The sequence below is a fragment of the Pan paniscus genome, chromosome 8 (genome assembly GCF_029289425.2).
Source record: "Pan paniscus chromosome 8, NHGRI_mPanPan1-v2.0_pri, whole genome shotgun sequence".
NCBI lineage: Eukaryota > Metazoa > Chordata > Mammalia > Primates > Hominidae > Pan > Pan paniscus.
This window is the reverse complement of record NC_073257.2, coordinates 44,452,675-44,466,534: the sequence shown is the minus strand read 5'-3', so window position 1 is coordinate 44,466,534 and position 13,860 is coordinate 44,452,675. Positions and strand designations below refer to the sequence as shown.

At 34.2% G+C, this 13,860-nt stretch overlaps 1 protein-coding gene across 10 annotated transcripts in view; it reads left to right on the top strand.

Annotated features, from left to right (window-relative positions):
* Window positions 1–13,185, top strand: part of ARHGAP12 (Rho GTPase activating protein 12) — a 128,268-nt gene extending 115,083 nt beyond the window's left edge. For 6 of the 10 annotated variants that reach the window (XM_034930255.3, XM_034930260.3, XM_034930259.3 and 3 more), the window contains 8 exons: window positions 1,567–1,665; window positions 5,115–5,217; window positions 6,659–6,775; window positions 8,741–8,839; window positions 10,173–10,250; window positions 10,352–10,486; window positions 10,729–10,831; window positions 11,644–13,185. In XM_034930255.3, coding sequence (XP_034786146.1) covers window positions 1,567–1,665; window positions 5,115–5,217; window positions 6,659–6,775; window positions 8,741–8,839; window positions 10,173–10,250; window positions 10,352–10,486; window positions 10,729–10,831; window positions 11,644–11,818 — 909 coding nt within the window. In that variant the 3' untranslated portion in view covers window positions 11,819–13,185. The remainder of the gene's footprint in view (window positions 1–1,566; window positions 1,666–5,114; window positions 5,218–6,658; window positions 6,776–8,740; window positions 8,840–10,172; window positions 10,251–10,351; window positions 10,487–10,728; window positions 10,832–11,643) is intronic. The other 4 variants (XM_063607327.1, XM_063607326.1, XM_063607325.1 and 1 more) reach the window with 1 other exon arrangement.
* Window positions 13,186–13,860: the final 675 nt, after the last annotated feature.

Here is a 13,860-nt window from a genome sequence, read left to right as displayed (position 1 = left end):
ATCTGTCCCATTCCAGAAGGGTGTGGTTACAGAGATCCAAGACTGATTTTGTGGACAGCCTTCCAGATCCCAACCTCTTTTTGTAGTCTCATGTCTCAGGGCTTTCCTGTTTTGTTGTGTACACAGATTGGTTTAATTGCTGTTTTCCAAGTGGAGCCCAGGTTTTCTGGTTTGTCTGATTTTTACTCTTTATTGTTCTGCCTCGAGCACCAACCCATGCCAATCTCTCCGTGCCAAATGCTCCCTTTCTTCCAAGACTCATGACAAGCATCACCATAATAATGAGGCTACTTCTTTATTTATAACAATAAATATTTATTTAAAAATAATATTTAGTGTACTTGGGTTATCATTTGTCAATTATTTCTCTCATTAGATAATTACAATTTTTTTCTTTTTCCCTTAAGTAAAGAGACTATGTTTTTCCTTTAAATAAGAACCTATAACAGAGCAGAGTATCTTATGTGCAGTAAACATTCAATATTGGTAAACTGGCTTGACCAACACTAGAAAAGTGCATGAAAGAAGTCACTATTTCCTGAATTAGCCTTGTAGTTTCAAAAGGTAAATCAAGAATAAAAATGGTTTCATGGTCAAATAAATTTGGGAAGCAGTGTATATTTTATTCCTATCTTAGAAAATCACAGTGCACCCTATAATATCAAAAGCCTGTGACATCTTGAAGGAGAGAATCTAGTTAGATTTTCTTCAATCCAGTATTTTCCAAGTTAATATTATATACCTTTTTCAAAAATTTATTTTTTGAGGGTACCTTTTTAAAACATTATTTGTGAAACTATGTTTGAGGAATATGTTTTTCAGAATGTTGTTTGGGAAGCATTGCCATATCTTCCTCTAGGAAAAAAAATCAGTTTTTAATCGGAAAATGGGAGGAGTGCTTTCCACAAATGTGTCAAAATTCTTCCTCACTTAAGTGTAAGAAACTGCAAAACAGAGATTGTACATAAATTAGTTATTGCCTTCATATAGAATAAACATAGTATTCTTACTTCAGCTCATGATCTGACACTTAATTTAGTAATACTTCCGCCCAAAAGGGGTGTGACATTTATGCCTGCTCTTTGTACTAAGCCATTATATTTACCTACAAAGTAGGAAATATTGAAAGTCTTTATGTATTCTTTCTTCTGTATTTTTTAGCCAGAGAGACAGAAAAAAATTTCTCAGGTTGTGTAAAAATGTCATAGATTTTATTTCTTTATCCTAATTTAGAATGCACCACTTTGATACTTGAACAGATTTTTAAGTGATAAACGTACTAGTTTCAGCAGGTTTTATGGCATTTGTGTGATGGTGTTTGGGATCCTAAATTACTAGATTTTTATGAGAATTTATTATGAGAAACAACTTTTTTTATTCAACTGATATTATTGTAAACCAAAAAGGTATTCCATAGCCGTGTAGTCCTTTAACCTTGCATCATTGTTACATAATATATGGCAGCTACTCTTGGTGGTTTTGTTAACTTCGAATTAAAGGTATTCATGTATTTTGCTGAAAGCACAAACCGACCATACTCTTTTTTCTCCCTGCTTTTCTCTAAAGCTGAAAACTCGTCAAGGAACAGAACTGCTAATTCAGTCTGACAATGACACTGTTATTAATGATTGGTTTAAAGTTCTTAGTAGTACAATCAATAATCAGGTATGTCTTTGACTTAGGTAAAATTTTTACTTCAGAGCTGTTTTTCTTTTTTTTTTTTAATTGCTTATTGGATATCCGGATTGCAATCTATATGTGAAAAGACACTTTATATGTGTTTGACAGAGATGGAAAAAACAATGGTCAATTTAGCAGCCTCCCAGGGCTGGTGAATGATTTAACATTCTCACTTATGTGATGTTTGCTACCAGTGGATTTGAAATAATGTTCACATCAGGCATTGGCTGAAAAGAAATAGTTCAAAAAGAAGGGGTAAATGGTGCTTACTACATAGTATTTATTCAATAACTGAATGAGTTGGAAATAATACTATTTGGTGGAAGAAGTCTGAGGCGAGCTTATGAAATGAAAGAAGCTGTAGTCTCTTCATTAGCACTTTTTCTTTTCTAGTGACAGTTCTCTAGTTTTTCCGCCCCTCCCCTCCAAGCTGTTCAGTACCCTTGTGTTCCTAGTATATTTCTTCTTCTTTATATACAACAACCAAAAATAATCCTGGGTTTATATTCTGCAGGTATGTTAGTAAGAACGTTAGTAAGCAGCTGGGAGCTGTACTTTTTTTTTTGAAACAGAGTCTCGCCATCACCCAGGCTGGAGCAGTGGCACAGTCATAGCTCACTGCAGCCTTGAACTCCTGGGCTCCAGCAATCCTCCCATTCAGCCTCCCAAGTAGCTGGGACTACAAGTGTGCTCCACTGTGCCTGGCTTGCACTTTTTTATACTCTGTATTCTCCTTTTCACCTTTCACCATATGGGGACATGGCTCTTCATTGAGGATCATATTATATTAATGAAAGAAATGAAAGATACTACTGATAGGAAATAAAAGAGAACTTTGCCTCTTCTAGCAAATTAGTTATGAAGCTATATATAAATTCTTCCTTTGTAGTTTGTAATATTGCATGATATTTCTGAATCTTGTCCTTTCTTTTCCGTTTATTCCTGAAACCATGAGGGCAGGCCTTTATATCTTAATACCAAAATAAGAGTAACCTCCTAAACAGTTTTTTCCTTATTTAATCTCACCTATCACTGATTCATCCTTAATGCCATTGCCATATGAAACTTCCTAATGTCAATTTTCTAATCCCCTACTGCTCAGAAACTTTCTGTGATTCATTAAAATTCAACGGTGTAGGCCCAATCTCTCCTTTCAAAATGCACCTTCTATTTTACCCAATATGGACTTTCAGCTCTAGTCACAGTAGTCTGTTCACTGTCTCTTGAAAGCAAGTATGCGTGCATTCATTTAACAAATATGTGAATGCCTTATGCACTGGGGACATAGCAGCACACAGTCAGATACTGCACTTTCCTAGGCTGAGATTATAGCCACAGACAGATGATTATTCAAGACAGATAACAGTTAATAAAATGAAATGTGGTGAGTGTTACGATGGTAGGGGTGTACAGCATTCTGTAAAAACACCGATTAAGTAGGGGCAAACCTAGTGTATTAGTTAGGGAAGGCCTTGCAGAAAAAGTGGATTTTTGTTTTGTTTTGTTTTTTAATTGAGACCTACAGGCTCAGGGAATAAGCCAAGTGAAGAGAGATGATTTTATATATATATACACACACACACACACACACACACACACACACACACACACACACACTCACACACACACGTTTCTTTCTTTCTTTTTTTGAGACAGTCTTGCTGTGTTACCCAGGCTGGAGTGCAATGGCATGATCTCAGCTCACGGCAACCTCCGTCTCCTGGGTTCAAGTGATTCTCCTGTCTCAGCCTCCCAAGTAGCTGGGATAACAGGCACCCACCACCACACCTGCCTAAGTTTTTGTATTTTTAGTAGAGATGAGGTTTCACCATGTTGTCCCGGCTGGTCTCGAATTCCTGACCTCAAGTGATCTGCCAGCCTTGGCCTCCCAAAGTGCTGGGATTACGGGTGTGGAGCCACTGCACCTGGCCTATATTTTTGATTAAGAAATTTTAAAATACATACTGTTTCCAAAGTGTCAGAAGATACCAAGGACTAAATGTAGCAAGAGGTGCAAGAACTTGGCAGGGAAAATTACAACTCTTTATTGAGAGACACTGAAGAAAACCTAATTAAATGAGAAGTATATTCTGTTCATGCATTTAAAGATTCAATAATGTAAAGATACAATTTTCTTCCAATGACTTACAGATTCGAGATTTTTGAATCTCATTTAAAATCCCAGTAGTTTTTCTGGTAGAACTTGACAAGCTTATTCTAAAATTTATATAGAAATGCAAAAAACTAAGAATACCTAAGACACTCTTGAAGAAGAAAGTAAAAGGACTTGCACCATCATATGTCAAGTCTTTAAAAAGCCATATTCATTAATAAAGTATGGTATCCGTGCAGGGATAAGCATACATACCTGTGAAACAGAATAAAGAACCTAGAAACAGACTCACGTACCTGTGGACACTTTATGCCAGATAGAGCACTGTAGAGGAAGCAGATGGTGCTGGTGCAGCTGGGAATCCAAGAAAAAACTGGAACCCTTCCTTAAACCATCCACAAAAATAAATTCCAGGTGGAGTAAAGATCTCCATGTGAAGGCAGAGCAAAGGTTTTTAGCTTTGAGAACTCAGTCATTCTTTAATCTGTACAAGCGACCTTAGTTATAGATGAGCTCTAGGATTTCTTTTCTTTTTTTTCTTTCTTTCTTTTTTTTTTTTTTTTGAGACAGAGTCTTACTTTCTCACCCAGGCTAGACTGCAATGGCGCGATCTTGGCTCACTGCAACCTCTGCCTCCCAGGTTCACGCGATTCTCCTGCCTCAGCCTCCCAAGTAGCTGGGACTACAGGCGTGTGCCACCATGCCCGGCTAATTTTTGTATTTTTAGTAGAGGCAGGGGGTTTCATGATGTTGGCCAGGCTGGTCTCAATCTCATAACCTCAGGTGATTCGCCTGCCTTGGCCTCCCAAAGTCTTTGCTGGGATTACAGGTGTGAGCCACCACGCCTGGCCGCTCTAGGATTTCTTTCCGTTGACAACCATGAATCTGAAGTATGAGTCTTGTCCTGTTGTTACAGGGTAATACTCTTGTCAGGTCCATGTGTAGAAGTCTTATACTGTTGTCAGAGAATGTAGCTCTATTGTGTTTTTCACCATAGATTATAGCCTTAACCTTTTAACTGTTAGTGTCACTAATATACAGTTGATTAAAATGAGGCAAGATAGCCTCATCATCAGTGTAAACTAACCCATTATCCTGTGAATTTTCAGCAACAATTTCTTTTTTAAAAAAATCAAAATTGATGCCATCTAGGGAGAAAAAAAGTATTTATCAAATATCTAAGTCATACATACTGTATACTAATTGGTTTCCTAAAATTGTTTGGAAGAGTCATTTACAATAGTCATTGTGAGAATTATGCCATTCCAACTATAGTAATACTAGAAGTGTAATATGTGTTTGGGAAATATCTAACCAATAGGCAGTAGAAACTGATGAAGGAATTGAAGAGGAGATACCGGATTCACCAGGAATAGAAAAGCATGATAAAGAAAAGGAACAAAAGGATCCCAAAAAGCTTCGTTGTAAGTTGTCCTTTCCCTATTTTGCTAAGGATTTGTGCTTGTTCTCTTAGCTTTTTGAAGGTTTTAAATACATATATAAAAGCTGAATGGAATGTCCAATGTTACAAAAGGCTGTGCAGTTAACCAAGTGCAATCTCAGTGTGTCAGCGCTCTTTCTTCTTGTTAACTCATTATTGTCGTTTTTCAGCCTCATAGTATGCATCCTGTGGCATCACATTAATTTTAAGGTATTGTGCTACTTTCAGAGAAGAAGTGTAGTGCATTTCTGTTGAGGCCTCTAGGAAGCTGAACTTCATTGATTTAAAAATATATACTTACTGTTTAAGATTCTACATAGAATCTTATACTTTTTAAGAAGTCAAAAGTCATGGAATATGTACCATAATTTCCTACTGGACACCAGGCATCCATCTCTGGACTAGGATGTGTCTGTGCATGTAAACAGATGCAAGCATTTCTATCTCCAGATCTTACTACAGAAAGGAGCATAGCAAAAGCCAGCAGCTTTAAGAAAAACATTTTCTAATGTTGGCCCCTTATGAATTACATTGCTTAAATAGGCCATTAGCTTTGTGACTTGGTACTTTGTTCAGTCTGTTTTAACAAATCCACATGTTTAACTGAGAACTTTTTGGCCTTCATATTAACTGAATGATTAGAAAATCAGTACTACTTTTCTGTATTTCTAATGAACTTTAGGCCTATTACTGACATTGTCAACAGGTAGCAATTTAACATAAAAATGTGATTATTTTTTATTCTATATTATAGATTCTTCTTGCTCTCAACTTCCCCCAAATAGAATTATTTTCAAGAAATATACCTTTTGAATTTTTGTTACTATTACAGAAAAATCAAGACTAAAGGCAATGGAGGACATTTTCCGTGTAGTCCCATTTGTAGCTTAGAGTACAAATAATTATGATGAAAGTTAGCTTAAAATACAAGTATAATAGTTATGATGGTTATATGTCTATATTTATATCTCTATATATTTGTGCGTATCTCCAGTTTTCTTGTTCAATGAAGATAGGGATTGTTTTGTTTGTTGTGTATTTTATGTATTTTTACTTTTTGGTGGTCATTTTACCTTCTAAAACTGATGGAGAATCAATAAAGATAAGTAGTTAATCATTTATGAAATAAAGAATATGTTAGAGTAAATTAGGGATGTCTTGGCAGATATACCATAGAAGGTACGGTTGTCATCTGTTTTTAGTGATAAAAATGAAATGTTTTGTTTGGTTTATAACTTTGAAATGGGGTCTGTGTTAATGTAATTCTTCACATCTTGTCCTTAAACCACATTAAAGTTAAAATAACTGAACTGTACTATGATCTTGACATATGAGGTTAATATGTTTTGCATGCTAGCTGGAAAAACTTGTATCAAAAAAACTTTATTTTTACAAATGCTCATTACCTGTCTTTTTGTCTTAAGCCTTTAAAGTATCTAGCATAGATTCTTCAGAACAGAAAAAAACCAAGAAAAACTTAAAGAAGTTTCTTACACGACGCCCCACTTTGCAAGCTGTTCGTGAAAAAGGTTATATTAAAGGTTGGTAGGAGAAGTATTGTTGATAATAATGAATATTGGCCTACGTCATAAATAAAATGTTTCAAATTAAAAACAAACATTTTCAAACAGTAAGAATATTATTCTTTATTCAAGTATTCAAGTACAGTGATTAAAAGACATTAAGTAATTAAAATAGTTTTTTTTAAAGTTTATTTTAACTAAAGCAGTGGACAGACATAAATAACACACTAAACTTTTAGAAAGCCTGTTTCAGAGGAACTACATGGATGTGATGGGTGGCAGACTTTTAGAAATTGTGACAATGAAAAGTTTAGTTTTGAGATGCAAAGATCACAATAAATAAGAAATTTTGAATATCACTAACAATAGAAAGAAAAATGAACAAATAATTTTTACCCTTGGCTGTCATTTAAGGTAACTGAAAAATTAGCATAAGGCGTTTTTTTCTAACTAATTTATTTGCTTGTTATTTCATTTATAAGCACTATAATGGACTAACAGAATCTTTTTTATAGGAAAATATTCTTTAAAAAAATCACATTACTTGTGTATGTAGTTCTTACGAGAGTGTTTAATTCCAAAGGCAAAATTTTCTAATACCTGACTTAAAACAATGGCATTTATTCGTAAATAAAAATAAAAGTAAAGATAATGTAGTCTATAATGTATATCTCTGTCTCTGATTATTATGAAATTTCTAACAAAGACCGTCTATTTGTGAAGCATCTGCATTAAAACACGCAAGCCAGTTTTATTAAGAAGGTATTTAAGGCCAGGTGCAGTGGCTCACATCTGTAAACCCCCCACTTTGGGAGGCAGGAGGATTGCTTGAGTCCAGGAACTCAAGACCAGATTGGGTAACATAGAGAGACCCTCTCTCTACAAAGAATTAGTTGGGTGTGGTGGCACACACCTGTAGTCCTAGCTACTTAGGAGGCTGAGTGGGAGGATTGCTTGAACACAGGAATTAGAGGCTGCAGTGCAGCTATGATTGCACCACTGTCCTCCAGCCTGAGTGACAGAGAAAGACTGTCTTAAAAAATAAAATAAAATAAAATAAAAAAGGTATTTAAGACTTCTAGGAAGAGACTAGCTGATTAATTCAAATTAGGTACTCTCCAATAAAGCATATGAATTTGTATGATGAGTTTAGAGTCTTTAAAAACTTAAAAAAAAAAAAAAAAGCCTGGCAAATAAGTGAATAGAAACTGTTGCTAATTTGTTCACCAGGCCTTTTCCCTGAGAAATATAAACTGTTGTCACTTTATGTCCTTATTCATCACTTCAAATTGTTTGTTTTCCTGAACGTTTACCACTAATATGGAATTTCAAAACTGTTGGGTTGAAAGATCAATAGAAGAGTATTTGAAATGTATTTCGTGAAATCAAATGTTGGTACGTGATGGACGGACATATGCTTATTTTAATAGTTTTTAAAATAATCAAGTATTTACTAAGTGCCAGGCACAAGCCCAGGTGCTATGAATACCTGTTGGTGTTCAGGAACTACATGGTCCTTGGTCCTCGCCCTCATGAAACTTATACTCAAGTAGGAAGTAGACAAGATAATGTGAAATAGTAACAAATGCTGTGAATCTAACACAGTAATAAAATAGAATGTGTCTAGAACTGGGTTCTCTTAGGTAAGGATGGTCAGAGGGGTTATTAAAGTAGGTGACATTTTAGCTGAGACCAGGAGTGATAAGAAGGAGCCAAATTGGGTGGAAAATTGCTTTCTGCAAAAGCAGTAGAAAGTACAAAGAATTTTCAGGCAAGAGTGAGTAAGGGTGTGTATGAGTTTGGAAACGAATTGTTTGAAGTGAAAATGAAGAAGTAGGCAAGATGCATATTGCATAAGGCATAGGGCCATGTTAAACAATATTTGGTTACGCTGGATGTTTCTGTTGCACTCTGAATAGTTAGCCATTTCATGAACTGAATTTCAGCAAGGTGATTGACTTTTTAAAAATAAATCTTTTTCAGATCAGGTATTTGGATCCAATCTCGCTAATCTGTGTCAGAGAGAGAATGGCACAGTACCAAAGTTTGTGAAGTTATGTATTGAACATGTTGAAGAACATGGTAAGAGAAGGATTTTGATTTTTTTTTTTAACATTAAGCAAACCAGCTTCTTGTTTTGCCATCAAAATTCCTAGAATTTTTATGATTTTGAGTGATGCAAACAAAAGTTCCTTATAGTCCTAAGATGTTAAGAAAATAATTTTGTTTACAAATACTTACATGTTTACACCTGTTTCAAATTAAGATCTCTGCAGGCATCTACTGAATGTTTGGTACTCACAGTTAATTAAGTATATGCTATTCTTTGATGCCATTTCATTTAAGCATTTGCTTAAAATAAAGAAGGTAGTGATTGTGAAATTGAGCTTGTTTTTAAGAAATAATTTGACAATGTATAAGATCTGAGGAGATTGTGTTTACTTACTAAGTTTCTTCTGTTCTAAAAATCAGATGACATTTTAAATGGTTAAGTCAACCATGAGATAAAAATTTTTATGTCATTTTCTGTAAAATAGGACAAACTAATTTCTATTGTGATTAATTTAAACATAGCTATAATATTTATACTAGTTTTATATACATTAGTAGTATATTGTAATCACATTAACTTATCTCTGTATATCATGAAAGAAATTTTGTACAATTAAAACACATAATTCAATTTGTAATTTCTGCCAGTTACAGATCTCTTGTCCCATTGACTCTTCTTGTCAACATGGCAATAGGGATACTACACTATTGTCTTAATTTGAAGCTAAATGAATAGTACATTCAATAATGTGCTTTAGTAAATTTGTACACTATTATCATTTAATGAATACCTGAAATTTCGGGGCTTAATTGTATGAATTTCAGATGATTCTGTTTCACATATAAAAGAAAATAATAAATTATAGCAAATTATGTATTGTTTTTATAGAACCATTAGTTTAGTGGTTATATTAAGTTTACTTATTACAAACACTTAATATGACAGATGCTTTCAATAAAGTTTTTACAATATGTGCATTTACATTATAAAATGGTATGCAAAATATGCATGGGCTGATTTTACCTGCTGACTTCCTTTAATTTTGAATTATCCCCAGATGTTTTCAGAAATTTGAAATTGTTAGTGTTTTAAGATTAATGAAACCATTTCCTTGAGCTGATTCACAGTCTATATGATGAGCAGAGTAGAATTATTGCTGTTTATTAAACAGAATTCAGAGCGAATCTCCATCTCTCTCCCCTGCCAAGCATCTACCAGAAGCCATTTAGAGAAAAAGAATATTTGCCCATTTGATTTTAGGCTAATGCAAATGAGTGGGAATTCTGACACATGCAAACGTGTTCAGAAGAGGCAAAGAAGTACTTTAAACACACACACACACAAATTATTATTGTCTCTTAGGTTTGGATATTGATGGGATATACAGAGTAAGTGGCAACCTCGCAGTGATCCAGAAACTAAGGTTTGCAGTCAATCATGGTAAGATTATATTTACTGTTGTTATTCAGATGCATCACTCATAACTTTTTGAACTGGCTTAAAGTAATTTTTTAAAATGTCCAATTCCTGCTGTTTTTCAGATGAGAAATTGGACTTGAATGACAGTAAATGGGAAGATATTCATGTCATTACTGGAGCCCTCAAAATGTTTTTTCGAGAATTACCAGAACCTCTTTTTACATTTAATCATTTTAATGATTTTGTTAATGCAATTAGTAAGTATGTAATTCTACTCAGTTTTTTCTAGATATTGAAAATTCTTTGCACAGATTAAGCCACCCAATTTTTTTTATCTTACTTTAAGCAAGTATTTTCAACAGATTGTTTTACTCCAAACATTTTAAATGTGACCACCAGATGTCACTGTGTATTACCAAATATCAGCTTCCAAACTGTGACATTGCTTTCAGTTTCATAAGAATTTGCTGTAAAATATCTGGTTATTATCTTTTTTCAGAGCAAGAACCAAGACAGCGAGTCGCTGCTGTTAAGGACCTAATCAGACAGTTGCCAAAGCCAAACCAAGACACAATGCAGATTCTTTTCCGACATCTCAGAAGGTAGGAGGACTGCCCAGTCATGGGATGTGGTATAGCACAAGGGGAAGCGGGAAGGCCTGTGGGGCCAGGGTCACTCAGACCCAGATTTGGATCCCAGCTATGCTACTTGCTGTCTTTGTAACTTGAAAAAGTTACTCAACTCCTTTTAGTATCAGTCTGTCATGGGTAAATGATTTGCTATGAAGAATACAGTAAAGTAGGTATTATATGTGAAGTATTTATGTAATGCTTAGCACATAGTAGGTGTTCAGAAATTGTTGCTAAGGTTAATATGAAGATGAGATTGGATATTAATTGAGGTGTATTAAGTTACCGTCATGGTTCTAGGTTACTACATAGCCACTTTAATAACCAAGTTCTTTCATCTGATAGAAAGTACACTAGAATACTAAAACAAAAAATCCCAGCTAGAGAGTTTTTTTTTTAAAGAAATTACGTAAAATGAGTAAAATGGAAAGTTTAATCTCCACACCCTAATGAGATTTTTTTCCCATCAACTTAATGGAGCAGTCACTGTTACCTGAATTGTAACTAATACTTAAATGTTCTATTTTAAAAACTAAGCTAAAATATCACACATTTTAAGTTTGTTAGAGTATGCTTAATTGTATCTTTCAGCTGTGTTTATCAAAAAGAAAGCTTCACATGGCATTTAGACAGAATTCTACTTGGTTAAATAGTTTATGCATCACCTTAGGAAAATAAGTATTACTTCTCTTTTTAAAATGCAAACTGTTAGGTTTATAATACCATTTGAAGAATTTTCCCTCTCTTTTATTTTCTCTTTTAACAACTTCTTTTTTTCCCTTCAGAGTTATAGAAAATGGAGAGAAAAATCGAATGACCTATCAGAGTATAGCAATTGTTTTTGGTCCCACTCTATTAAAACCAGAAAAAGAGACTGGTAATATAGCAGTTCATACTGTGTACCAGAATCAGATTGTAGAATTAATTCTTCTGGAACTGAGTTCCATCTTCGGACGTTGATTCTTACTGAAGACAACCTGTGGAATAGAAGCTGGATTCCATCAGATTTCAAATGTTTATACACAATGTATTTTATTTTTTGGACCAAGCAGTGACTCTTTGATTTTGCACTTTTTTTTTTGAGGGATCAGAAGGGAAGGGGAGAGTCGAGATGTGTGTTAGGCCCTCATATTTGCTGCTTTGTTGCAAGTTGATATAACTGCGTGTAATTATGAATTCATTTTATCCTGAATGTTTGCATTTCATACTCTGAATTTCAGTAAAAATCAAAACTTAAAATTCTAACCAGTCATATACACTGGATAATTTGGTAAGAAAACTGTATTTTTTTCCCTGAAATTGGATAATGTACTTTCTTCTCAAGATTCATGACTTGATAGAACAATACTTTCAGTTATGTTGCAAAGGCTCTTGGGCATTTTAAACAAAATGAAGTATATCCATTTTGAAACCTGTGTATTTCTTTTTCGGGGTTTCTGCATGCAGTGGCAGTCTTAAGTGCCAAAATTCATTATAACCCCAAAATAACCCCTTGATGAAGGCTTGCTGTCTTTTACTGTGTTACACAGCATCCTTACTGGATATCTTAGTTGCTTGTTTGGGCAGCACACTAATATTACTTAAAACACTGTGATATACTGGAGTTTTAGTTAGTGGAAGTCAGTTCAGGGCATTTTAGGGCTGTCTTGCTATACTGAATTGTAGCTAACAATCCTAATTATATCTAGTACCATACTGAGTTATTGGTATGACCCTGTGGAAACACACATTATTTTATGTAAATATAGGCTAAAGACTTAATGTCCTTTAGCTTGTGTATATAATTGTGTTGTATAGTCTCAGAGTACATTCTAACCCTACATTTCTAATCATTGTTATTGGTAATCTTTTCTGTGAATATTAGGTTTCCTCCAGAAATAGTCCGTTATTTGGGAAAGTTAACTGTGTGCACTTTTAGATATTAACTACATTTACAGGCAAATCACTGTAATGAGAATGGTACTGGAAAAATACTGAATAGACTTTCTAAATGGCACATGCACTACAAGAGGAACCTTTTGGGTTATTTAATATGTACAGAAAATATTAGAAAAAATTTATTACAGAATTCTAATTCCAGTATGAATAGTGGAAACCCATCTGTAAATTAGATGGATGTTGGGTGGAAAATGACATTGCTAAATTTGAGAATTTCTTTTTACCTACTAATGTAGATTGCTTTGTATAATAAAACACAGGGTTTGGAAGGTTTTGTTACAGGGAGCATGGTCTGTTGAAGATTTTTAAAATGTATTTTTCTAGATTAACTTCTGTACATGAAATGTCTAATAAAACTATAAGAGGTTTAGAGATTTTTCCATTGGAAATGTGCATTTTGGTTTCTAATTTTTTTGTTTTTTCATTTACTGGCATACTCTTATACCTCATTTTTAAAAATCAACTGAATCCAATATTTCCTGTGGCAAATAACACTTTCCTCATTTCATACCTTTTCTCCTCTCTTCCATGCCAACATTTCTCCACCCACAACGTACACTTTTTATTTCTCCATCAATATTTGAAAGCGAGTGATTTGTGACCAGGATTTTTTTTTTCTTAGGGTTGCATTTATAATTTACAGATTGCCTTCCTTGGGAACAAGTATTTTTTTGTATGATCTGTCTAAAAACCTCTCACCTGAATTTTGTGGTAGAAATTCTGTATTTGTTGTTGTGAGCGTGTTAAATTGATAACAAACCAAACTACTTGATAGCTAAAGCAGATTGTTTTGGGTGGGGAGAAAAAGCCCTAAATCAGAATGTTTATATTTGCCTAAAGATGTCCTTAATAATACAATATGCTTTAGATCTTGCTTATTTAGTGATTGTATACCAGGAAAACAATTAGACTCAAATCAGTGATGTTCTTGGTGTTCATGAACATATATCAAAGATTAAAATTGTCCTGTGTTTCTTGTTTCAAGGTACGTGTGTGTGTGTGTGTGTGTGTGTGTGTGTGTGTGTGTGTGTGTGAAGTCTTAAATGTTTTATTAGTCTACAGCT